This window comes from Dipteris shenzhenensis, chromosome 28 (genome assembly GCF_047967505.1).
Source record: "Dipteris shenzhenensis isolate YYH24624 ecotype China chromosome 28, Dip_SZ_1.0, whole genome shotgun sequence".
In the NCBI taxonomy this organism is placed as follows: domain Eukaryota; kingdom Viridiplantae; phylum Streptophyta; class Polypodiopsida; order Gleicheniales; family Dipteridaceae; genus Dipteris; species Dipteris shenzhenensis.
In genome coordinates this window covers 37773553-37801459 of record NC_141623.1, presented here as the reverse complement: position 1 = coordinate 37801459, position 27907 = coordinate 37773553, and the positions used below count along the sequence as shown (strand labels likewise).

Sequence of the window (27907 nt, the reverse complement as noted above, 5' to 3'; positions counted from 1 at the left end):
CAACCTCACCCTTAGATTATAACAACCCTTAAATCCCCTCTAAGGGTATCCTTCTATCATAGCATTCATGTAATGAGTGTTTACAAGTGCGTGCGCATGCCCAAGGCTCATGGACGGGTGAGATTGCCCGCCCACGGTCCATTTATTGCATCTTGGGCACAGAGAGTGTGTAAACAAAGTAACACCCTTGCACACACTTCCCATAATAAGAGAATCCAAGACAAACGCTATGCGGCATGCCAAAAACAAGTGGATTTAAACCAAAAAGAAAAGAAAAGGAGAGTGTGTGTACTAGCTATATAGTGTGTGAGTCTATACAGCTAGCTAGCTACAGTATGCTTTTACACATTTAGACTCTTGTCATGGACTACGATTGGGAGACTGCTTCCTTGCTTCATCAAGCACAAGGCGGGAGCTTGCCCCCCGATTTCATACGAGAATCCCTCAATCAATCTAAGCTTCCTCCCCTTGGTCGCGTCCTCAACACTTTGCTTTCTGCTAAACATCAGGAGCTACAACGGCTTACCTCCCACGATGATGCTTATCACGAAACAGGTGCACTTTCTCTGTCAGTTTTTTGTGTCATCGGATTTGTCAGTTTTTTCCCCCCCCCCGATGAATTTGGATGAGAAGACCTCACCGCGCATTGCCTTATACCTTGCTCCCAGGTCCAATCGGTCGAGCCGTCACGGCCTTTCTTCAGCATGCAGAAATTGCAACAGAAAGAGGGATGACCTTGGAGAAATTGGTGGTACCCTTATTGGAGCATGTACGCCAAATTACCCCATATCTGCAAAATTTCAAATTCATTGGCCCATCACATTTTGCAGTCTGGACAAAGTTGTTCATTATACAAATTGTTCGATTTGTATAAAGTTTGGCAAACTTTTGAAGCGTGTTTATTGGGATCCTCAAGAAGAAAGAGTGTGGACGAAACGAACAAAGGAAACGAATTAAGCGCCAATGGACCAACAAAGGAGACCTTTTATTTAAACCAGCAAGGTCTTATGAGACTAACATGTACATAAAATAATTAAATTAATGGAAGCTAGTATCTATACCATGCAAGGACAGAAGATAACCGGAGGGCCTACGGCTCCTTCCAAGCACTGAAAATATTTTTTTGGAAGCAAGAAAGTCTTATGAAGGTCCCGGGGTCTATGATCAAAACAATTTAACTACATTAAAACATAAGGCGGTCAACACAATCATGATCTAACATATTGCCTACGATCACAATCAGTTCCAATAAGAAATGTAGTAGGATACTTTGAAGGAATATAATTATGGCAATTGTGAAGGATTCCTTCTTAGTTTCTCAGAAACTTACCTTGAGCAAATTGACTTGAGGACGTGCATTTTGTAATGTCTCTCTTTCAGATTGTAGAAATCGACCTTTTCACACTTTTCTGTGAGTTACTTGGGGATGCAAGTTTGATGTTTCTCTTTTAAGACTTAAGCAGTTGACCTTTTGATGCTTTTCCCAATCTTTTCTCTGCCTAGCACGTAAATAACAGGACAAGCTCCTTACTTTACTCGTATCCTATTTTGCTGCTCCACATTCAGCTTTAAGCCTCCATCTTGTGCAAGTTTTTGAGCACTTTCATACACATGTTCGAGCCCTGGGTCTTTGGTTAAAGATCTAATCTCATGGTTTCAGCTTATGCTTCTGCCTAAGCTATAACTCTCTTCGGCTCTATTCACCATTTGAATGTGAGACATTCAAATGGCATACAATTTCATAGAGAGGTCATAAGCCAAAAGGATCTTTGATGGCGAATGATGCTAAATTCTACAAAGAGAGAAATATTGGGAGATTCCACCCGTGTTTGCACATGTTGACCTAGAAAGCAACAAAACATAAGGTGCATGTTACAGATCTCACCAGAAGCCTGTTGAAAGTGGATGTGAATGAGTATATTTTGTTTGGGTGGTAATTCTGGTTTTTCTCAATAAAAATGTTCTATACATGGATATAGATTTAATCTAGGGCACTGGTATGAGTGAGCTTCATTTGACTCCTTGTCTTTTAAGTTGTGTTCTGCTGCTCACTACACTAAATGCAGTTCCAGGTTCTTGTTAGCCAAGATTATGTAAAATTCCTATCTACATGGGTTGACTTTCTTGAGCATTTTGTTTTTTAAAAGTGTATTGTAATTTGTAGGGATGCATAGTCAACCTTAGGATTGCTTTAAACTTGTTGGTTTCGCTGACCTGATGGGGGTTGATTGCGACAGCCTGCAAGAAACTTACACGTTGACTGTTGCTCAATGGGAGCCATTTTAGTCATTGGCACACTCCTAAGCAAGTCAGTTTATCTGAAAACATTACTAATGTGAAAAATACTAATTGCACCCACCGATTAGATTAACATGCTACAATTTTAATATTGTAAGTCCATGGATCCAACGGGTCACTATGCTCAACTATTTATTTTATGCCATGCCTCAAAACAGCGGAATATTTCATTCTGTTCATTCTCAGTGGAATATTTCAAGACCAGTTATGAAATGTGAAATTTGGTCTACATTCCAGTGGCAAATGTGTCATCCAGGAATTGTCTTAAAAGTTATGATATTAAGCTCTCTTTTTATTCGATAAGAGTATGATAGGACTTATGTGGCTTCCATCTGACAATAGTATCTCAGTTCCTGGGAAAAAGAAAGTTCGAAGACAAATGCCAAAGTCAGCTTTTGTGACAAGTAAACTTTGTATATGGGACGTACTGAAAATGTCTCTGAAGTTACACATTGGGTCTAACATGGTGACATAGGATGCCGTAGCATAGTGACCCATGCTATACTTTTGCAGAGTTATGGAATAGATCTTCTGAGTAGACCTACTTTGTTGGGTTTCTGTAGCTAATTTAGAAAATTTGGAACATTTCTAGTCACATAGGCTAAACCCATTTGATTTTGAATGTTAAAACTTTTTGTAGTATGCTCTCTTTGTTAGAAATTGACCAACAGAGGGTACGCACAGCAGAAAACTGATAGAATAGCCCAGGAGCTCACACAGTGTGGTTGTTAGAAAATACCCAGCAGAGGGTACACGCAGCGGAAGACTTATAGTAATGCCTAGGAGCTCACACAGTGTGTGTGTGGGGTGTGGAATCACAAACTTCTTTACTTGATGTGCATAAAATAGGTGTGCAGACTCATCAATAGACCAGCCAGATAGAGAAACCACCAAAATATATATTTCCGTCCAAAACTATGGACACAATACAAAAGAGATAGATCCAGAGTCCCACCAATGGTGTGGTCCTCTGATCTAACCACAAGGTCCTTCTCCTATCTGCTGGCTATCTCTAGACTCGAGCCCGCGTGCTCCACCCTGAGCGTCTGTAGACTTTCTGTCCAGTGTGTTCTTCTCCACCTTATTGCCTGTGAATCAGCCTAGGTGGGCAGTCCCTGCCAAGCTTTGTCTGCAGCACACAGGTCCCCTTGGTCCTCCTGAATGTAGGCCCCAAGATATGACAAAATATGAAGAGGGGAGAGGAGAAGAGTGGAGATGAGGAGAGAGGGCACAGCTAGAGAGCACACCACAAATGACTAACTGTACACTAGAATTAGTTGAAAAAATAGAATATATATAAACCCTTTTAGGGTTAGGGTTAGAGGATCTAACCCTTTCCTTTATAGCACTCTATAAGGTTAGTGCTATGCACATATGATCACGTGATGGTGCTATGCACACATGATCACATGATGTTGAGCGTGAACTCTCAACACCTTCCCTCAAGATCAACATCATGAAGTAGGCCTTCCCTCAAGATGATGATTCTGGGGAATCGAAGAAGGACTGAGCATTACATTCCATCACACCCCTTTAATGGGAATGTCCTTCCTCTGCATCAAACCAAGAGCTAGTCGGTGTTTCTCGAATAGCTCTTACCGAGTGGTTTGGTAAAGATGTCTGCAACATTCTCTTTGCTATCACAATGCTGCAGTGTGATGTCACCAAGTAACACTCTTTCTCTGATGAAGTGCTCTCTGACATCATGTGCTTTGTCCTGGAGTGACATACTGGATTTTTGGCCAATGCTTGAGCCGATTGATTATCACAGTATATTGTTGTTGGCTTTGACTCATCAAAGTAATCTGTTTCTGACAATAGTCTTCTGAGCCATATAGCCTCACATGCACCTGTAGTGAGTGCTCTATATTCTGCTTCAGTCGAAGACAAAGAAACAGTTGGCTGTTTGTTTGACAACCATGATATAGCATCTTGACCAAGGAAAAATGCATATCCCTGTGTCGATCTCGTGGTCTCATGATCTCCGGCATAGTCACTGTCACAGTATCCATGCAACCGTGGATGACTTTCTCTGTATTCTATCCCAAACTGTCTTGTACCTCTGATGTATCTCAAGACTCTTTTGGCTGCATTCCAGTGAGACTGTTTTGGATTTGCCATAAACTGTGCTAGTGAGCTTACTGCATAACAAATATCTGGCCGTGTGATTGTCAGATATATAAGAGATCCAATGAGTTGCCTGTAGTATCTGTCATTGACTGTAGGCTTTTCTGAATCTTTAGTAAGTTTTAAACTCTGTTCCATGGGAGTGGCTGCAATCTTGCACTCTGCCATATGAAACTTCTTGAGGAGACTGTCAACATACTTGAGCTGACTCATGAATGTGCTATCTGAATCTCTCCAGAACTCAATTCCAAGACAATAGTGCATAAGTCCAAGATCTTTCATGTCGAACTCTGCAGATAAGTCTTGTTTTAGTTTTCTGATGAAGCTATCCTTGCTTCCTGTCACAATCAGATCATCTACGTACAAAAGTGCAATAGTAATGTCGTCCCCTTGAACTTTGTAGTAGAGAGTATGATCTGCATTGGACTTCATGTATCCCAGCTCAGCAAAATACTTGTCAATTCTGCTGTACCAACTTCTGGGTGCTTGCTTTAAGCCATAGAGACTTTTCTTTAGATGGCAAACCTTGTTCTCCTTTCCTGGTTCAACATAACCGGCTGGTTGTTGCATGTAGACGTCCTCGTCTAGATAACCGTTGAGAAATGCATTTTTGACATCGAGCTGATACACATTCCATTTACTGAGTGTCGCTAGTGATATCAAGAACCGTATGGAATCCATCTTTGCTACTGGAGCATAAGTCTCATCATAATCTTGGCCATATTGTTGTGCAAATCCTTTTGCAACTAATCTGGCTTTGTATCTCTGAATACTGCCATCTGGATTGTACTTCACTTTGTATACCCATTTGTTGGCTATGGCCTTCTTTCCTGGTGGAAGGTCGCATAATTCCCAAGTGTTATTTTTATACAAAGCATCCATTTCTTCATTCATAGCAGTTTGCCATTCGGGCTTGTCTACTGCGTCTTCGAAGTACACTGGCTCTTCTGTAGCCATGATGGTAGTCATAAGAGCATAGTTGGTGGTACCTGAATTGCTTTGCCTTTCTGAGCATATGTCAATCTGGCTGGTGGTCTGCTTTCCCTAGTAGACCGTCTGAGCTGCTGTGGCGCTGCTTGGGGTGTTGTTGGCAATTCTTGCTCTTCTTCATCAACCTGTTCTGTAGATGACTGTGAAGTCGATGCTTCTATCTCTTGTGTAGGTGAGGTTTTCCATTCTGATTCCTCATCGAAGATTACATCTCTGGAGATAATGACTTTGCGGTTGATGGGATCATACAATTTGTATGCTTTGCTTTCTTCACTGTAGCCAACCATGATGCATTTGCGTGACTTCGCATCCAATTTCCTGCGATGATCATCATGTATGTGGGCATATGCTATGCAACCAAATATGCGGAGATGCCCAATGCGTGGCTTGTGTCCAGTGAATGCTTCATAAGGAGTCATACCTTGTATCGGTTCGGTAGGAAGCCGATTAAGCAAGTAGTTAGCTGTAGCTATTGCTTCTGCCCAATACTGATTCGGAAGATGCTTTTCACTAAGCATTGCTCTAGCACTGTCTGCTAAAGTCCCATTCTTCCTTTCAGCTCTTGCATTTTACTGAGGAGTATCTGCACATGTGAATTGTCTTCGAATGCTGTGATTTTTGCAAAAGTTCAGGAATGCTGAAGACATGTATTCACCTCCTCTGTCTGATCTCATGACCTTGATCTTTATGCCTATTTGGTTTTCTACCATGGCTTTGAATTCTTAAAATCTGGCAAACACATCAGATTTCTCTTTCAGAAAGTAGACCCAACAATATCTGCTGTAGTCATCGATGAAGGTCAAGTAATAAAGTGAACCATTGATGCTGCGGTTCTGGGCATAACCCCATACATCTGTATGAATCAAATCAAGAATACCTCGTGCACGAGAGGTACTTCTGACAAAGTTGGTTCGCTTTTGTTTGCCGAAGCAGCATGCTTCACAAACTTTTCCAAGAAACTGTAGCTTCGGAATCCCAATTGCCATATTCTGATTCCTGAGATCTAACAAGTACTTGAAGTTGACATGACCATATCTTTTGTGCCATTTTGCAGATAGTGGCATTTGTTGCATTTGAGCTGACATGGCATGCTTATCTGGTACTGTAGCTAGCATCCTGTATAAGCGTCCTTCCTTGACACCTTTTGCTACTAGCTGACCTCTTTTGGATTTGTCTCTGATAGTGCATTCATCACCGTCGAAGATGACTTTGTAGTTGTGTTCCGTCATTTGACCTACTGACAAAAGGTTCTTGCTGAGCTTCGGAACATAGAGCACATCTTTGACTAATCCTTTTGTACCAGTGAAATTGTTCATAGGGATAACACCTGTCCCTTGAACCGGATTCGGTGTATTGTCTGCTGTGTAGATGACATGCTTTTGTCCTTCTAATGGCTTCATTTCTGTGAACCATTCCTGGTGATTTGTCATATGAGATGATGCACTGCTGTCGATGTACCAAGGATCTTGTTCCACTTGGTCGACTTGATAGCTGAAATCCTCTTTGGGATTGAAATCAGTGTCTAGGTGCATTGTATCAGTCTGATGCAATTCCTCACTTGCAAGAAACATATTTCCATGTTCATTTGCAAAATGACTGTGACTAGAATGTCCACCACGATGATTTCCTCTTCCTCGGGAATTCCCTCGATTACTGCTGGATTGACCGCCTTGGTCGTACTGCTTCTTGCGGCAATCTCTTTCATAGTGTCCAAACTTGTGACAGTAGTTGCACTGGATGTTTGACACATTGGTGGATGCATTCCCTCGTCCTTGGAATCTTCCTCGGTTGGAATGATTTCCTCTTTGCTGATTTTGATGTTGCTGAGGATGATGCTGATGCTGATGCTGATGCTGATTCTGACTTTGATTTTGTTGATGATGACCACTTTTCTGATATGATCTACCTCTGTTTCTGCCTTTGCCTCTGCTTCTGTCTGAAGCTGTGAATGCCTGATCATTAGAATGACCTTTACGTGCTTGAATAGCTTGAGTCCTGAGTTCTTCACCAAGTAGAACTGACTGAAGTTCTTTCAGTGTTGGAATTTGCCGTTGGATGGCAATACTCTGGACTAGATTCTCATATCCTTCTCCTAGTCCATTCAGGATTACTTGAACCATTTCTGCGGGATTCATAGTCTCTCCTGCTGCTGCAAGTTGATTGTTGTAGTCTTTGATGCGGAGTACATAAGCATGACCGGTTTCACTGCTGTTGCGGAAACTCTGGTTGATCTGGTTTCTCAGGGTGAGAATCCTGGATGTGTTCTTGGACTCGTAGAGAGCTGCGAACATATCCCATGCTTCTTTTGATGTCTTGACTGTGTTGAGCTGTCCTAGCATAACATCTTGCACATTCTGCTTGATCAGGTGATAGGCATACTTGTCTTTCTTATCCCATTCTGCTTGAGCTCGGGCAATGGCAGGATCTAGACTAGATCGCCATAGAGGGGACGCTTTGAATTCCCCAAGTTGCCAATCTAAGCCATGCCCGAAATTCCCGACTAGTACCTACTCGGAGTCAGTCCATACGCTCACATCCGATTTCACATCATTACATTACCTGAAACCTTACGTTCATCGGTTCAGTGAGCAGACTTCAGAGTTCAGAGACATTGCAGATTGGTTCAGTGGGCAGATAGCACTTGATTTCACACACACATGCCACCATTGTAAAGCCTATTCGGCTATCTCACGGCATTGTGCACATCATTTTTAGCCTTGTAAAGCCTCTTGACTATTCCCGGCATCATTGCCACAAGCCTTGTAACACAGATCAGATCTTATATACTGCAGTTCTATCTTCACTGACGGTACAGAGATTTCACTTGGCATCTTCAATGTATTTGCAGTTGATTCATACAGAGTTTTCAAGGACATTTTTTTTGAGTACATTGTTTACACCATGTCGACTAGCAACCTCAATCTGGAGGCATCTGCTAAGTTAGACAACTCCAATTACGGTACATGGAAATACCGAATGGAGACCATTCTTGTGCTTCAGGACAAATGGGAGTATGTCGATGGATCTATACCTAGACCATTGGCCGATCCAGCCACCAGTAGCTCTACTCCATCTGTTGTCACAGCACCAGCAACGGGATCTACATCGGGATCTACATCTACACAAACAGTTTCCGCACCAGTAGCACTCTGATCTAGATCTAAACCAACCGTCGATCGATGAAAGAGCAGCAAATAATTCCTTTTCTTTTGTTCTTTTTATGTGCTGGGTCAGATGCGTCGATGTAGAGGCAAATGTGCGTGAAGGAAGTGGTTTTGTCGGCGAGGCTCAAATGTGAGTGTAACTTGCGCCGAAGTGTGCGCGTGATGTGACGAGCGCATAGAGCACGAAAAAACGAGCGACTTTCCTTTTTGGAGCACCCTCAAATTCTTCCTGGATCAAGAGATACGACTTGATCTAGGTGGAGGGGCAAAAGGAGTGCAAATGGTGCTCAATGATGATGTGTCACTGTGAGTCACATGCAGTGATGATGTGGCACTGTGCTTAGCAAGAGGTGTGCCAGTGAAGCTCTGTGCTGAGGTGGCAGGAGTGTGCACAGTGTGCCTGGCAAGGGACTGTGCCTGCAGAGGGTCAGTGCTGACTGGACTGCTGAGGTGGCACAGATGATGTCAGCAGGGTGACGTGGCAATGCTGACGTGGCACTGATGACGTGTCCCTGATGACGTGGCACAGGTGACGTGGTTGATGACGTGTCGCTGATGACGTGTCATTGATGACGTGGTTGATGACGTGTCACTGATGATGTGGCAGGTGACGTGGCAGTCGGTGGTGACATGGCAGTTGGTGGTGACGTGGCAGTCGGTGATGACGTGGCCTGCTTACTTGGTGTTGATGACGTGGCAGATAAGATTGCCACGTGGCTAAATTTTAACCAAAGACCAAACCCAGGGTTAACGATTAACGTAACATGGGTCAAATTCTATCTGCCACGTGTCGACTTCTAAGGTCTCTGAACCTTTGTGAAGCAAAAGAAGACGATGACGGATTTCGACGACCTTCTACGACAGCACGTCGATGAGAGCCGATGTAGAGCTGCACTGCCGTTTAACTGGAGAGGTCGACGCTGTAGAAGGCTGGTCATCAAGGAGCCCGTTCGGAGAAGGTTGCTGGCGCGCTGGAGACAGTCGAAGGTCGTTTGGTTGGGCTGCGGTTGCTGTGAGAGCTTGAGCGCTAGTGGCTGGAGCACGGTGCTCGTTGGAGACCCAAATGACGATCCGGTTGCGTAGGGGTGCTTGAGCTGCGCAAGTCTTCGTTGCCGCTCATTGGAGCGTAAGCTTGTTGTAGATGGCAATGGAGATGGCACGTTTGGTCGTCGATGCAGGTCGCTCGTTGTTGTTATAGGAGGCGGCCGTTGATGCTTTTGAGAGTCATTGATGCTTTCGTCGATGCTTTCGCCCGTGTGTGTGCGCAGATGGAGGCGACCTTTGCGTAGGTCTTGTTGGAGCAAAGGCTTTGGACTCTCTATCGTTGATGAGCGGCCTATGAGCCGGTGCTAAGCATGAGGCGTTGTGAGCTTGGAGCTCCTTCGCTGGCGGTTGGAGGAGCCTTCGGTAGGCTATGGAGCTCCTTGCTTGCAGGTTTAAAAACTATGGCGATCTCTCTCTCCTTCAAAGGCTCACTAAGAGAAAGTATAGAGCTCTCTTTCTCGCAGATTTAAAATCCGAAACCTCCCTCTCTTTCACTGAATCTCTCCAAAGAAAACACTCAAAGATTGAGGAAGAAGATACTTTCTCTCACACCTCAAGAAGCTCTCAAATCAAATCGAAACTGCGGACAGAAATTTTCTTCACATGAACGGAAATCTTTCATCAACGGAATGAAAGATAGAAATCTCTCAATCTCTCAATCTCTCTCACACTCTCAAGAATCTCAATGTCTCAACAGAAGACAAGGGAGCTCTGATACCATGACAAAATATGAAGGGGGGAGAGGAGAAGAGTGGAGATGAGGAGAGAGGGCACAGCTAGAGAGCACACCACAAATGACTAACTGTACACTAGAATTAGTTGAAAAAATAGAATATATACAAACCCTTTTAGGGTTAGGGTTAGGGGATCTAACCCTTTCCTTTATAGCACTCTATAAGGTTAGTGCTATGCACATATGATCACGTGATGGTGCTATGCACACATGATCACATGATGTTGAGCGTGAACTCTCAACAAGATAACCGTTCCACTGCTCCAACCTGCTTGTGAATGGCTGCTCCAGCAACCCTCTGCCCTAGAAGACAGTCTAGGTTCAGCCTCTCCTTGGAGCTAAGTCTGCAGTATTCGCTGGATAATGAAATGATGCTTGAGCCTCTTCTTTTATAGGCCCTAAGGCCTGGCAAAAATACCGACCAGTCTGCCCTGAGTGGGCCGACTGGACAGACCAGGTTGGCTGGCCCAACCGACCTGGTTGGCTCAGCCCAACCAGCCCTATATAAGGGCCCTTTTGCTGGCCCTTTGTTCCATGCAGGGTCCAGCTCCTTTGCTGCTGCTGTCCTACCACCTGCCAGCCCTGCTTGCAAGCCATAGACCTGCTCATAAACCCCCACTATACTGCGCCTTGCTGCAGCCCTTTGCCGGTGCCTTGTCCTGGCCGTACCTCTTCTGTACACTGCCCTGCAGCAGCTTGTACAGATCCGTACTTCTTGCTTTCCTGACCCGCCTGTACCGTGCCATCATCAGGGTCTGTTGCAGGCCCTTCACCTGCCCACTACCCTCGCCATGCTGACGCCATCTGCAGGTTGCAATCCTGTGAGGTGCTGCCCATGTGGCAGCCCCCTCTTTTTCTTCTCTCTTGGGCACATCCTGCCCTAGGTCTCCCTCCCCCACGCTCTCCTCATTTGGGGGCTTACAGATGGGGAGGTGACCTTTCCAACACCCCCTCTCACCGACACATCTCGGCCCAATGCCAACACGTCGATGAAGATGCTCCAGTAACTCCCTGGTCGTAGTCCTCTGGAACCTTTCAGTGTCGAAATTTTTTCCTGGCTTTTCATCCAGTGGCTCCTGCTCACCAAGTCCGGTTCCGCTTCCGCACACCATCCTGGTACACAGGTCCATCTTTGGTAGCACCTCTTGGCACCACCCCCTTCAGTCACGTTCCCGCCTTCGAACTCGAGCAACCCAGCCTCCACGATCTTCCAGTTGTCCCCCTCATAATGAGTGAACAACCTGGAGTCTTCTAGGCACCATGCTCTGAGGGTCTGTTTCAACCCGTCCTTCCTTTGGCAAGGTCTGCAACAAAAGTACATCTCCAGATAACTGGGACCACAAACTTTAAACGCACCTGACTGAACCTGAGGCACCCTCCTTCTCGCAAGGGCACAATCCTCCAGTCGTGGAAGTCGATTCCTTAGAGCGTCTGAATCAGGGTCGTCCTTCAGCAAGGTCCTTGCCTTCAAGCTCCCACACCTGTGAGCCTCCTACTTGGGCTCTGATACCATGTTAGAAAATACCCAACAGAGGGTACACGCAGCGGAAGACTTATAGTAATGCCTAGGAGCTCACACAGTGTGCGTGTGGGGTGTGGAATCACAAACTTCTTTACTTAATGTGCATAAAATAGGTGTGCAGACTCATCAATAGACAATAAATCAGCCAGATAGAGAAACCACCAAAATATATATTTCCGTCCAAAACTATGGACACAATACAAAAGAGATAGATCCAGAGTCCCACCAATGGTGTGGTCCTCTGATCTAACCACAAGGTCCTTCTCCTATCTGCTGGCTATCTCTAGACTCGAGCCCGCGTGCTCGACCCTGAGCGTCTGTAGACTTTCCATCCAGTGTGTTCTTCTCCACCTTACTGCCTGTGAATCAGCCTAGGTGGGCAGCCCCTGCCAAGCTTTGTCTGCAGCACACAGGTCCCCTTGGTCCTCCTGAATGTAGGCCCCAAGATAACTGTTCCACTGCTCCAACCTGCTTGTGAATGGCTGCTCCAGAAGATCCTTTGCCGGTGCCTTGTCCTGGCCGTACCTCTTCCGTACACTGCCCTGCAGCAGCCCATACAGATCCGTACTTCCTGCTTTTGACCCGCCTGTACCGCGCCATCATCAGGGTCTGTTGCAGGCCCTTCACCTGCCCGCTACCCTCGCCATGCTGATGCCATCTGCAGGTTACAATCCTGTGAGGTGCTGCCCATGTGGCAGCCCCCTCTTTTTCTTCTCTCTTGGGCACATCCTGCCTTAGGTCTCCCTCCCCCACACTCTCCTCATTTGGGGGCTTACAGATGGGGAGGTGACCTTTCCAACAGTGGTGTGGGGTGTGGAATCACAAAGTTCTTAAACTTATGTGCATAGGATAGATGTGTAGACTCATCAATGGACAATGAACCAGCCAGATATAGAAGACACCAAAATAATATATTTCCGTCCAAAGCTATGGACACAATATAAAAGAGAGATCCAGAGTCCCACCAATGGTGTGGTCCTCTGATCTTACCACAAGGTACTTCTCCTATCTGCTGGCTATCTCTAGACTCGAGCCCGCGTACTCCACCTCAAGCATCTGTAGACTTTCCGTCCAGAATGATCCTCTCCACCTTGCTGTCTGGAAACCAGCCTAGGTGGGCAGCCTCCTGTGTGCTATCTGCGGCACAAGGTACTTCTTTCTCCTCCTGACTGTAGGCCCAAAGGTAGCCCTGCTGATGCTCCTTCTGCTAGTGGATTGGCTGCTCCAGAAGATGAATTATGAGGGCACAAGGCCCTCCCTTTTGTAGGCCCAGAGGGCTGGCCAACCAACCGACCCAGCAGGCCTCTTGGCTCCCTGATCTGCCCACACGTGTGTGCCTCAGCTCCGTACTGTTCCGTGCTACTGCTGACATCGTCCGTGAGTTCATAGCCTCTTCTCTTGGGTCCCAGCTGCTGTCCTCTGCTCCGCCTTATGCTCCTGCACATCAACCGGGTACCCTCCTCTCTTCTTTTGGGCACATATTGCCCTAGGTCTCCCTCCCCCATGCTCTCCTCGTATGGGGGCTTACAAATGGGAGGTGACCTTTCCAACACTCTTGATATTACATCTCTTCTAAATGTGATTGATCCTGGCTTTTAATGCTGATATACGGACTGTCCTTTTTACTCACATGTCAATCTAAAAGATTATCATTATTACATTTGTGCAAACATCAGAGTGAATTATCATTTTCCTTGCTATTTGTGTCATCTTAACCCCAACTGGAGAATGCATTCCAGGTTGTCAAGTCTAGAGAATGGAGCAATCGTAAGCAGGTTGTGAACATCATGCAATGGCTTCTTCAAAGGTCATCTGTTGGAACAGCTGTTTCTGAGAGCCTTGTTGGGATTTTACAATCAAAGCAGTTTGATAATCTTGTCAAGCTGGGCTGGTGTGTGGTTGTACGTGACCTTTTACGAGGATTCCAACAGCATGGTATGCTTGTGTAAGGAGGTTTTGATTTCAACTCTGAGTGAGCGTGTGTAGAAGTATTACTTGAAACACTAATAAGCTTTGATTTCTGAGCAAGAGCATTTGCAATGACATTATGGCAGTTGGTCCTTATGATTGGAATGCTATTTTATCGCTCACAATTTTGCATAGTGTAGAAGTATTATTTGAAACACTAATAAGCTTTGATTCTGAGCAAGAGCATTTGCAATGACACTTATGCACCCATATTACTGCAGTTGGTCCTTATGATTGAAATGCTATTTTATCGCTTACAATTTTTTATGCAAATACGGCAACAGTAAGACTACCAAAAGGGACAAGGAGGTTAATGTCGAGCTGTTTTTGTCTCTAACAAGAAACTGCTTTGAAGGAACCTTACCGAACGCTTGCACATGCTTTTGGAATAATTCCTTGCTATGCATGATGGAGTTTATGGTTGTGAGTGACTATCATGAGATTGAAACTGCACTATGTTGTGTTTTTAAAGGATGAGTTTGGGAATGTTCTTGGATTCATCTAGGTATATGCTTCTGCTTGCATTAGCGGACATGCAAATTTCACCTTGTGAAGTTTTCGTCCAAGTTGCGGCCTGTTGGTTTTGTGATAGTTCTTTCTATCTTAAATGGTGCGTTGCCCTATCAGCTAGATAGATTTAGATGCTCGTTGGGGAGAGACTAAAATGAAAACGTTTAGACTTCACAAGCAGTTGTAGCTTGATTGAAGAGATTTTGGACTACCTTTTGATTAGCCTTCTCCTTTAGTGCTAGCCTTCGTCATGGCTGAGTCTGCCCTTCACCTCCGGAGTGCCGACAGAAACTTAGTACGAAGACTTGTATAAATGGATGCTCAAGTATGTGTGGGTGTGTGGATTTGTATGTGTGAGAGCATATTTTTATACTATGGTCTACACCCACTGTTGGGCACTGATGACGTCAATGGGGAATGTCATAGTAGCTAGTCCCTGCTATGCATGATGGAGTTTATGGTTTTCAACCTTGTGAGTGACTATCATGAGATTGAAACTGCACTATGTTGTGTTTTTAAAGGATGAGTTTGGGAATGTTCCTAGATTCATCTAGATATATATAATTCACAACAAAGAGGGTGAGCTGGGAGAGAAGGGAAGGAGGAGAGACACTGCACTTGCTGCAAATTGTCTTTTGCTGCTACGATTGGCATTCAATTGTTGCAAATTGAGGCTCCAAGTTGTCTTTTTACCAGAAGTGATTCGTTTTTAGGGTTTGAAGGCTGATTACCAATTAATTTTAAGGCTTTCAAAGCTGTTCAAAGATTTGTTTTAGGGTTTCTAGGCTGGTTACATTTACAGCTACAGATCCTGTACACCAGGACCCCCTGGATTGTGGTCAGCCTCTATCATTCAAGCCACAATACTTGTCTCTTCCCTCAATATAGCAGGTGCTTCCTTTAGGTGGAGGCCACCCCCTGGTCTTTGCTCTAGGAGATAGCCCCACTAATATTTCTACTATGGCGCAGACTTTTCCTCTTTCAGAATTGGCTGCCACTCCTCAGGCGTGGGTGATCACTCCCAATGAGCTTGTTTAGTGTTTTAATTTCTCGACTTTGGCTAATTGTGGAGGCTTGATATTTTGTTCCTTCTCCATTGCTCCCTTGTTACACAGTAGTGGATGACAGCCTCAATAGGTTGTCTTTCTTTCTCTAGTGTCTCTACATATGCTAGAAGATCATGTACACATGGGGTAGGTGCTTGTACTACTTTGTTAGGGAGTTAGTCGTAGGTCCTCTCACCCCTGAGGATTGCTAGTTGGAACATTTAGGATCTTGGGGGTGTTCCTTGTCGTCACAGTAGATAACTGATACACAATCAGCTACATTTAGATATGCTAGGGGGACCCATTGATATTCTCTTTCTCCAGGACTGCAATTGATGACAGGGATTGCAGGATGTCAAGTAAATTTCTTTCTGGTCGAACTTGTTGGTCTGATGCCCTTATCACTAGTAGAGAGGGAGTTCGCATCTCAGTTTCAGGCACGATTTGTCCCTTGTGGTTGGCCATGGCATCATTGTTTCTTCTAGAGCACAGTGGATGATCTGTTTGGTTGATGGGGCCAAGATTGGATTTCTTAATATTTTTGCCCTTAACATGTAGGGGAATGGATTATTTTTGCTCTCTTGGTCCCCCATTGCTGATTCTTGGGTCCTTGGTGGTGACTTCAACATGGTGGAGTTGCCAACAGATAAAAGTGGGGGAAGGGAAGGTGGCCTTCACTTTGTAGAGAGAGCTTTCTAGGATGCATTGGTTTTTCAGTTTCGGGCCAGAGATTGTTGGGCTGATGATGCTTTTCATGCCCTCTCTTCTTTGCTCCCGTTGAAATAGGAAATGTTTGATGTGCAACTCTCATGTGTGTCATCCATACAATTGGGCCTCTCTTATATAGAGAGTGAAGAGTCACACATGAAAAGGTGTGTAATCAAAAGTGTATGTGCATGAAGTGGTGTGTACCCCTTATGAAGGGTGTGACCCTTGATGAGAGGGTACATTACAATAGGAATGTCTCTTCAATAGAATGTCTCTTGTGAAGGGTTGTGCCTCATAGGAAGTGTCCCGTCGAAAGGGCATACCCTTCCACAAGTGTCCATTCATCAAACCATCCATAAGTCTAGAACTAGAGAAAGGAATATGTCACAGATCGTGACATCCCCTCCCACTCAAAAGAAGACCCTGGTGGAGATAATGAACTGATGTAGAAAATATCACTGTAAATTCTAAAAATACTGCTGTAAAATGTTAGGGTACTGCTATAAGTCTTCATCAGATTGCCAAGTAGCGTCGGAGTCGTTCAGATCTCGCCAAAGAACAAGGAATTCCGTGATAAGTTGATGTCGAGTCTCTCGCTGTCGATGGTCCAGAATACGCTCAGGAATAAGGAGAACATAATCGTCTTCGATTTCTGGGACATAACCACTTGCAGGAGGAACTGCTTCATCACCTGGAATGTACGTCTTTAGCCAAGAAATATGAAATGTCGGATGGATTTTACCCCATGATGGTGGTAATTCCAATTTGTAACTTAAAGGTGAATTTTTCTTGACGATCCGGAAAGGTCCATAGTTTCTTGGTCGCAACTTAGGAAACACAGACTTAACCGTCTTATAGCGATGTGGGGCTACAAATAATAGCACCATGTCACCAGTGTCAAATTCCAGGTGACGTCTATGTTTGTTGGCAGACCGTTGATACCGCTCTTGTGCTTTTCGCATATGATCCCTGACTTGGAGTAGAATGTCTTGCATTTCTTGAACCAGTTGATCAGCTAGGGCCACTCAATGTTGAAGTACAAAATTCGTTGGTACAATCGGAGTGTGTCCATAAGCTGCTTAAAATGGAGTCATGCTGATGGCACTATGGAAAGAGTTATTATAAGCAAACTCAAGGAGTGGTAGATACTCTTCCCAAGCTGCTAGGCGTGACTGAATATAATATCGAAGCATTTCTTCCAGAACTTGGTTGACTCTTTCAGTTTGGCCATCTGATTCTGGGTGGTAGGCTGAACTGAACAGTAGAGTTGTACCCAAAGATTTAAATAGTGAAATCCAAAAGTGACTGGTAAACTTAGGATCTCTGTCGGATATGATATTCTTGGGCAATCCATGGTGTCGGAAGATGTGTTGTATGAAGAGTTTGGCTATGTCCGGAGCCTGTGCACTGCTTTTGCAAGCAACAAAGTGTGCCATTTTGGACAATCGATCAACAATTACCATAATATGAGTGTTATCTCTGGAGGATCGTGGTAGTGTTGTAATGAAATCCATGGAAATACTTTCCCACCTTTCAATTGGAACTGGAAGAGGCTGAAGAAGTCCTGTTGGAAGTCATCGGCTTGCTTTCATTTGTTGACAAGATAAGCAAGATGTAACCATTTTGATGACGTCGCTTTTCATCTGAGGCCAGTAGTATGTTGCACTGAGTAACCTATAAGTCTTGTTGATGCCTGGATGGGCAGCATAAGGAACTACATGATGCTCTTTTAACAAAAGACGTCGAACATCCTCGTCATGTGGTACACAGACGCGATCTTGATAATACAGAAGGTCGTCCGTATAAGAATAGGATGAGAAAATCTTCTGTTCGGAAGTCGAAGGTTGATCTTTTGAAAGAACTTGTACTGCTGTGCCGAAGTCTTTATCATTGAAATACTTTCCTTTGAATGAATTCGGAACATCCACAGATAATGTAGAGATTACCATTTTTTTTTGCGCAAAAAGTAGTGCTAGTTATATTACTTGAAAGCGAGAGTACAAGAGGGCCTAAAGGCCAGCGGGCTCAGCGGGCTGCAATCACAAAATGGATACAGCCCGAGGAGCCAAAATGCTAATTACAAGTCTCTCAGGGCATAATCATCGGAGAGTGGACAAACAGCCACAGTGGGGGGGCGTAATGCCACTGAAGACTCTGAGCAGAGTGCTGGAAGAACAACTCCCGGTGGTCCTAGTCACGAAGGAAGCGTCGTCTCTTTTCCTTCCCTGCCCGGGACTCCCCTGAATCTGATCCCACTGACCCTTGAGCGTGTGAATGATCGTGCTCCAAATGTCTGCTAGGGTCTGGGTAGTAGTGGCAAGAAGGACCTAGTTGACCACAAGGGCCCTGCCTGCCAAGGATAGCCGAGCCGTGCTCCAGACAGCTAGCTTCCGTCGTATGGAGGCTAGGACCGGCAAGAACTGTTGAGTCGGCGTGATGTTCGGACCTACCAGGAATCCCAGGTAACGTGTCGTCTGTCCTCTAGGGATCCAGCGAAACCCCAGGAAAATACTCCACTGTGAGCTGGCTCCCGGATCCGTAAGAAAACCAACCAACTTATGCCAGTTGATTTTCGCCCCAACGGCTAGGCAAAAAACCTCTAGGGACAGTCTCACTCGCTCCAGTGACTCGATATCATCCTGCACATATAGGGCTGTGTCGTCTGCATACTCAGAGTCCAGAAGTTCTGCATCGTCTCGAATAGGGAGACGCATCCCGCGAAGACCAGTGGTACGGGCTCGTAGGAAGTGGGTCATGGCCTCCGCAAAAATTAGGAAGAGGTAGGGCGCTAGCGGACAGCCCTGACGCATCGAGCGCTCGAGGGTGAATCTCTCCCCCATCCTCCCGCTGATGATAACCCGGCTGGAGGCCGACCTGTAGAGGCTAGCAATACCTCTGATCCACTCGTCCAGGAAACCGAACCGAGAGAGTGTACCTTCCAAGAAGGACCAGTCTACCCTGTCGTACGCCTTCTCAAAGTCAAGGAGTATGGCAAGGTGCTGGCCATGAGAGTGCTCTCAACGGAAGAAAGAACGGAAGAAGGAGAGAGAGAGACAGAGAGCCACACAAGTTTTGGTGGGTGCAGGACCACCCTAATCTTCTTTTTCATTCATTTATATATGTGTTTGAGTATTGTACATAACCGGGGTAAAGGCACAGTGACCTTTAACCCCCACAACCTCCCACTTAAAGGACAATGTGCCTTTAAGGGAGAACAACCAGTGAGCATACTATCCAATGCCCATCAATACACGACAATACTCAAACCGCTGACTAGGTAGACTCTTAATCAGCATATCTGCAAGGTTATCATCTGTATGAACCTTGACAAGCTCTATACGCTTGTCCTCAAGTATCTCCCTGATGAAATGGTACCTGACCTCAATGTGTTTGGTCTTTGCATGAAAGACCGGATTCCGTGCTAGCTGAATAGCACTCATGGAATCACTATGCAATGTCGGTACACTTGTATGAATCCCCAAATCTCCCACTAGTCGATCAAACCATATAGCCTCCTTGCAACTCTCTGTGGTTGCAACATACTCAGCCTCTGTGGTAGACAAAGCAACACACTTCTGTGCGTGAGACATCCACGACACTGCACCACCTGCAAAGGTGAACACATAACCAGAAGTGGATCTCCTACTATCCACATGCCCTGCATAGTCTGAATCTGTGTACCCAAGTACACGCATGTCTCCTTTACCAAAGCAGATGCACATCTCCTTGGTACCCTTCATGTACCTCATGATGCACTTAACTGCCTCCCAATGCCTCTTTCCTGGATTAGCCATATACCGGCTAACAACTCCCACTGCAAATGCAATGTCTGGTCTAGTAGCTATCATAGCATACATAAGACTCCCAACTGCTGATGCATAAGGAACTTTGGCCATCATGGCCCTTTCCTCATCTGATTTGGGACTATCTGTATGACTCAGTTTCACATATGGAGGCAATGGAGTACTTACTGCCTTCCCCCCCTCCATATTGAAACGCTGCAATACTTTTGTAACATACTCTTTTTGTGAAAGCCAAAGGAGTTTCCTACTCCGATCACGCGTGATGCGCATACCAAGAATATGACCTGGAAGTCCCAAATCCTTCATATCAAAGGCCTCATGCAACTTGGCCTTTAATGCATCTAGCTCATAAATATTCTTGCTAGCCAATAGCATATCATCCACATATAGTGCCAAGATTATCAGGCTATTATCCTTAGCCCTTTTAGTGTAGAGGCAGTGATCAATTTCACTCCTTCTAAAACCCTGGGACCGAATGAAAGCATTAAACTTCTGATACTATTCTCTAGGTGCTTGCTTAAGACCATAGAGACTCTTCTTCAGCTTGGAAACTAAATGCTCTTTGCCCTTTTATTCAAAGCCTTCCGGCTGCACCATGTAAATTTCCTCATGCAAATCCCCATGCAAGAAAGCTGTCTTGACATCCATCTGCATAAGCTCCATATCCTCTGCTGCCACTAGTCCAAGCATGCATCTAAGTGTGGTCATCTTCACAACCGGAGAGAATATCTCATCAAAGTCCACACCCTTCTCTTGCTTGAATCCTTTAGCAACCAAACGGGCCTTGTACCTAGGCACATCATCACCTGTGACCTTCATCTTGTAGACCCATTTACATGGCTATGCCGCAAGTGAGACTCCTTCCCTCTCTCCCACTATCTTCACATGGTATTAGAACCTTGTTCATGGTAAGGAGCTCAAGAAAGCAAACCAAGTTCGCGGTGTCCTGGTAAGAGGACCAGTGTTGCTTTCCTTTTTCGAGTTTGGGAGTAAATCTCTGCAGGTAGCACAGCCGGAAGTGCAAGAGTGCACTGTCTCAGATTGAGACGCCCTTCGTGGTGTGGCGAGAGGACAGTATATGCTGCGGGTATGGGCAAAGTCCTCGGTCACTTTATTTTTCTGATTCGAGGCCATTTCAGGGCCCGTTTTGAAGGCGGAAGTTCTTTGCAGGCACTCAGAGAAAGGCCCTGTTTTTACTGTGCGACCACTGCTCTGCTAGTCGGTGAAAAGTTGCCATAGAAATTACATCGTATGCCTGTGCGCAGAGATATTAGGAGTTGCACAATCATCCTTGTTGCCTGTTGATGCAAATTGTCACTAGGAAGTGACTGTGTGGTCAAATACCACTTTCGTCAGTTTTGCAGATCTGCCCGTGTGAGGCAAAAGCTGTGTTTTTTGCAGTGACAGAATATTTTGCAGTGTTCTATAATGGCGTCTGATTCTCTCACAGATTGTCACTGAAAAGCTTGACAAGAACAACTTCCAGGCATGGAAGTTTAGAATGACGAATTTCCTAATGGGAAAAGGCTATTGGGAGTTCATTACAGGAAATGAAGAGGAACCAGTTCTTCCTAATGTTCTCAATCAATAGGAAATGCAGGCTTTCAAAGGATGGCATGAGAGAGCCAGAAAAGTTATGTACTGGCTTTCTATCAGTATTTCGGATTCTATGATTGTGCATATTCAGGATGCAAGTATGCCAAAGGAGGCATGGGATACCTTGGCAAAAATGTACAGCACAAATACGCAAGCCAAGAAAATGCAGCTCAAGCAGGAGTTGCACAAAGTGCAGAGAGAAAATATGAGCATCAATAACTACCACATGAAGGTGAAGAAAATTGCAGATGTACTTGCTTCCATTGGGTTGCTAGTGGAAGATGATGATCTAGTTTCTGTGACCTTGAATGGTCTAGGAAAGGATTATGCATAGTTCTGGACATCCATTGCCGTCCGTGAAAAATTTCCTGATTTTGAAGAGTTGTTTGCTCTTCTAATTTCTAAAGAGCAGAGAAATGGGGGTGCATCTTCTTCAGGAGGAACTTCAAAAGAAACTGTCTTCTACTCAAATGCTGGAAGAGGTAGAGGCAGAGAAAGAGGAGGCCGATCTGGAGGCCATGGTAGAAATCAGAATATGCAACAAACTCAAGAAAACCAGTCCTATGGAGGAGGACATGGTAACTCTAGAGGCAGGGGGAGTGAAAGAGGCCGTGGTGGATGGCAGAGAGGCCAAAATGCAAACAGCAATGTTGAATGCTACTACTATGGTAAAATGGGTCATATGGCTAAGGACTGCTACAAAAAGCAGAATGACATTACAAATGGAAAATTGCAGCAAGGCAATTATGCATCTTCTAGTAGACAGGGTGATGACAGAAATGAGCATCTATTTATGGTGCAGCACATGACTAATTCTGTGACAAGTGCAGAAGAACAAAATGATGTGTGGTATGTTGACTCAAGTGTGTCAAACCTCATGACAGGTCATGCAGAATGGATGCAGGATGCAAGGAAAATGAAAAAACCAGGATTTGTGGAGACTGGTGATGATACTGCACATCCTATTGTGCAGATTGGTAAAATTCCTTTGTCTATGTAGGACGGGAAAAAGAAATACCTGTCTGATGTATTTCATGTCCTGAATATCACCAAGAACCTGGTTTTTGTTGGTCAAATGGTTGAGCAAGGCTTGCAGGTCAGATTTAATCCTCATGGATGCTTTGTTGAGGATATGAAAAATAACGGTCGCTTGATAGCAAAAGGAAAGAAGAAGGGCAGGATGTTTACATTGGATGCGGACATGCCTGAATTGAGTGCAGCAATGTTTGCACATGGGATTGGTGTTGTTGCAGATATTGATATCTGGCATAAACGCATTGGTCATGTTAATGTATAGCGACTTAAATCAATGCAGGCCCAAAATATTGTTGCAGGATTGCCTAAATTCAAGGTTGCAGAAATTCATAAGGTATGTGAAGCCTGTCAATTTGGAAAACAGGCAAGGAAACCATTTCCTAGGCATGTTCAAGAGAGCAAGAAGCCATTGGAATTAATCCACTCTGATGTGTGGACTACTAAAGCTGTATCTATTGGAGGCTGTCATTATTTTGTCACTTTTATTGATGACTACAGCAGAAAAGTTTGGGTGCATTTTATGAAAAAGAAAAGTGAAGTGTTTGGGCATTTCAAAGCTTTTAAAGCTATGGCTGAAAAAGAAACAGGCCTGCAAATAAAATGCTTAAGGTCAGATGGAGGGGGAGAGTACCTCTCAAATGAGTTTGCAAGGTTCCTGCAGGAGCATGGCATAAAGCATCAATATTCATGCATTCATACCCCACAGCAAAATGGACTTGCAGAAAGGAAAAACAGGCATATTGGAGAGGTATCTCAGGCCATGCTAAATGAAAAAGACCTTCCAGATTATTATTGGGATGAAGCAGTTGCTACAGCAGTTTACATAATGAACAGGACTTCCACTGCAGCAATACATGGCATTATGCCAGAGGAGATGTATACTGGTAGGAAACCAGATATTTCTCATCTGAAAATTTTTTGTTACATTGCCTATGTTCATGTGCCAGATGAGTTGAGGTCCAAGTTGGATCCAAAAGTTGAGAAGTGCGTCTTTATTGGTTATTCTCTGCAGCAGAAATGGTATAGATGCTATAACCCTTCTACTCGTAAGTTTACAGTGAGTAGAGATGTTGTTTTTGATGAGATGAGCAGCTGGTATAAACCAGTAACTGTGATGATTGATGTAGATGCACAAAATGGTAATGCTGCACAGAATTCACAGCAAAAATCACAAAATATTAGTGGACCTGCAATGTCCTCTAGCAGTGGTTCACATACTTTGCCATGGACAGGCAGATTGAGATCATGAGAATCTCCTTAAAGCAATACAAATAGTGGTATGCATGTGAAAATGGTATTGAAGCAAAAGTTTGAGATGAAGGATTTGGGAGACCTGCGTTATTTCTTGGGCATTGAGGTGATTAGATCACCAAGTGGGATATAGCTCTTGCAGAGGCAGTATGGATTGGACATGTTGTCCAAATATGGGATGACAGGCTGTAAGCCTATTTCAGTTCCTTTGGAGCAGAATGTAAAGCTGAGCGCAGACGCAGGTGAGCTTGTAGAAGACCCTACTATGTACAGACACATAGTAGGAAGTTTGATTTATATGACTATTACCAGACCAGATTTGAGATATGCTGTTGGATTGGTAAGTCAGTTTATGCAGGCTCCAAGGAAACCACATTTAGATGCGACTAGATGCATACTTAGGTATGTGAAGTCCACATTGTAGTATGGACTATTTTATGAGGCTGGGGTTCAGATACAGGTGCATGGATACAGTGATGCTGATTGGGCTGGTAGTATTTCTGATAGACGATCCACTAGTGGATATGTGTTCTCTTTTGGGAGTGCTGCAGTCACTTGGAGCTACTTTATGATATGCATCAGTCTGCAGATGGGCCAGTTGTCATTTTTTGTGACAACATGGGCAGTATACACTTGGCAAATAACCCAGTCTATCATGCTAGAACAAAGCATATTGAGGTGCATTATCACTATGTGCAGGAGAAGGTTTTACTAGGTCTTATTGATCTAGTTTATGTTAGCACAGAGGATCAGGTAGCTGGCATATTCACGAAGGCATTGGGCGCAGAGAAGCTGCACAAGTTCAGAGACCTACTTGGTTGAGCTCGAGGGGGAGTGTTGAGATATCAAGCTCCACTCGTGATATGCCAGGGTGACCGTTGCGCATTTATGTCACCGACTTGTTAGCTGCAGATGTAGTTGGTACACTGCCCACGAATAATAGCTGGAGGACAACTATCCTTATCTACTCTAGTTCGTGGCTCAGTTAGTATGCCACCTTAGTTAGTTGAGTTTGGTTTGAGACCCACATATAGGGTTCTTCTATTTCTTTGTACTTGAGTTCTTTTGGCTTTTCACAACTAAGAAGAGCAAAACTGTTTTCAGCCTCCACCTGTGTGTGTATTCCCCCATTGTGTATGTGAGAAAGCCACAAGTGAACTCCTTCCCTCTCTCCCAGTATCTTCACACCAAGTCTGGGTCTGGCGAGTGTAAATTCACAACCTATAAATGTAATTACACGGCAATAGAAAGAGGCCACCAAGGACCCTAACATTCCAATCCAACCAAAGCAATTTCTTAAAAAGAAAGCACAAGTACCTCCACCTCCACCAAGCAATCAGCAGTCGAGTTCATCCACATCAACTCCCGAGCCTCAAATAAAAGAAGCTCCATACCCAAATGCAGAGGTGGAGAAGGCTCGCTTTCAGGCACTTCAACAATGGGTACAAAAGGAACAAGCCCAATTTGAGGCTAAGAAAAAAGCTCAATTTGAGGCTGAGAAACAAGCTCAAGACCCAATCTATGACTTGGCCCCACAAAGTAATGACAATGTACTGGAGCCTCTGTTCTAACAACAGACTCCAAAGCATAATGTACCGCCACGTCAACTTGAAGGAGCCGCACTTTCTAGTATCTTGAGTTGCCTTGTGTCAATTTCCATCGGAATCCTTCTACGGAATCATCCCAATCTCTGGGAGAGTTTCAAAGGATGGATTGAACTCGCAAATCCCTCTCCACCTATGAATGACATTGAAGATATCCATGTGCGGATGGGTGAGAGAGATGACATACGCAACATTACTGTGCCTTTGATCCACAAGGCATGTAATGAAGTCCAAGCCATAGTGGATGGTGGAGCAGGTGTAAATGTCCTATCAAAGGAGCTCTACGAAGAATGGGGTCTCCCACTAATGCAAAAGGCTAATTTCAACATACGCCTTACTGATGATTCACGGGTGAAACCCTTAGGAATAGTAAATGGCATGTCCACAAAGATCGCAGGAGTCCGCTTTTCCCTTCAATTCACAATCTTGGATCTTCCCAAAAAATCCTATCAAATCTTACTGGGACGTCCTTGGCTACAAGAAGCATCAGTACTCCATGACTAGGGAACTGATAGACTGACAATCCAGAATCGCGACACTGCAGTCAGGGTGAATGTGGGGACAGGAGCTATTAAACCAATTGTGCCTAGAGCATTGGATGACATATCTTCCATGACAATCTCAAGCAAATTAGCTCCCCTACAACAGCATGCCATAGCGGGTGACTCACAAAGCAATGTCAATAAGTGGATACAAACATTGGCAACCATCGACAACTGCCATTCATTAGACCCCATCTTCTCACAGATAGATGCTAATGCACTATGGGTCAATCCTCCACTGACACACGAAGAACCAATCGATCTAGAGGTGCCATTCTTTATGGCTGACCTCGAATGGGATAATGAACCTGAAGAAGGTACCAATACCAATGATGACTCAGATTTTCCTTGAAACAGAGGCTGCGAATGCTGAAATTGAAGATCAAATCTTTGATAATGACAGCCATTCTGCATGCCCTAATGGCGATCGAGCTCCCAAAAGTTGAACCTCCGTAGTTAAATAACAGTAGAAGATCCCGCAAGAAAGCTGAAGGAGGAAATCATGGAAAAGCCAAGGCTGAGCACTTCAATGAATTCGAATGAGTCTAATCAAGGATCGTCGAATTGTACCTTGCAAAGTCAGCTCCCTCAAAATCAAAACCACCTCCTCTTGAATGGTCCCCTGAGGGAATGGAAGGAGTATGTGCAGACATGAACCCTTACTTGGAAACACCTTACCAGTGGAAAAGTTACCCCATAGTTCCCAACGTAAGAAGTTTCGAAAATATAAGCCACATGTGCGGATGAAGCTCGATCAAGTGACTTCAGAAAAAGAAAGAAAAGAAGAGCCTAACAAATTAATAAATGCAACTATGCCACCCAGTACACATGACACATGTCAGGCTAGTTCAACCCCATTAGAGGCCGATCTTCAAGAAGTGTCGGAATACTTCAAGAATTATACAAGTGGCAGTGCCCCAATAGCAATGCCAAGACCACTCAGAGAATCTGAAGTTCAAGAAACCGATAGCATTAGAGAAACTCCAATCTATGAGGGACCGACAAAAACATGCACAATAAACCTCGCCCTTGAAGGGGAGGAAGAAAATTTGGTTTTCATTGGGAAACAGCTTCGTCAAGAAGATGAAACCAAACTCAAAGAACTCCTAATGGAATACCGTGACTGCCTAGCATGGTCATACAAAGAGATGAAATGAATTTCACCAGAAGTGGCAGTACACACGATACCTATAAGGGAAGGTGTTCACCCTAAGCTATGTGGACCTTATCGCACAAATCCTAAATATGGCACCATGGTTTATGACGAGCTGGAAAAACTACTAGATGCCGGATTCATCTACGAGATACAGCACATTGATTGGGTTTCACCCATTGTCATTGTACCTAAACGCAATAAGAAGATCAGAATATGTGTAAACTTAAAAAATGTGAATGCCGCCACAATTAGGGTTCACTATCCCCTACCCTTAACAATCTATGTGCTTCCAAGCTGCACAATCTGCGGGAATCCTCAATGTGTGATCAGTGGACCGATGAGATGCATGCCATGTCATCAACTCCGCTATGGATTTGCATTGGAACATGTGTTGTATTCTTGCGGGAAAGTGTCTCAAGACCTTTATCGGTATTCGCTCACCCTGCAAGTCATCTCTATATCGTCGTTCCCCACACTTTGGACAACTAGCCAAATCTCCATGCTCACGACGAAAGAGAATACAATCATTACGGCAAGCATGGATGGTATCATAATCCATACCCACCATTGTTAGCATCTTTTTCGCTTCATCTCTTGATGCGGGCATGGTATTTGGTGTAGGCAACATCTTCTGGAGCAACCTATGACAAAGACACTATCCAAATGATGATTCTCAAAACAAACAATATCCAAATAATGAGTCAAATTAATGCAAGGGCTAACCTCATTAAGGCCGAGACACTTGTATCCGACCACCCATACTGTACTTGTAGATTCAAGATTGAGAGACAAGCACGTAGTTTAGACATC

At 44.5% G+C, this 27907-nt stretch overlaps 1 protein-coding gene across 1 annotated transcript in view; it reads left to right on the top strand.

Annotated features, from left to right (window-relative positions):
* Positions 1-223: 223 nt before the first annotated feature.
* LOC147883537 (uncharacterized) overlaps positions 224-27907 on the top strand; it is a 49550-nt gene continuing 21866 nt past the window's right edge. Inside the window, exons 1-3 of the mRNA XM_087399506.1 lie at positions 224-555; positions 669-769; positions 13618-13813. Coding sequence (XP_087255632.1) covers positions 363-555; positions 669-769; positions 13618-13813 — 490 coding nt within the window. The 5' untranslated portion in view covers positions 224-362. The remainder of the gene's footprint in view (positions 556-668; positions 770-13617; positions 13814-27907) is intronic.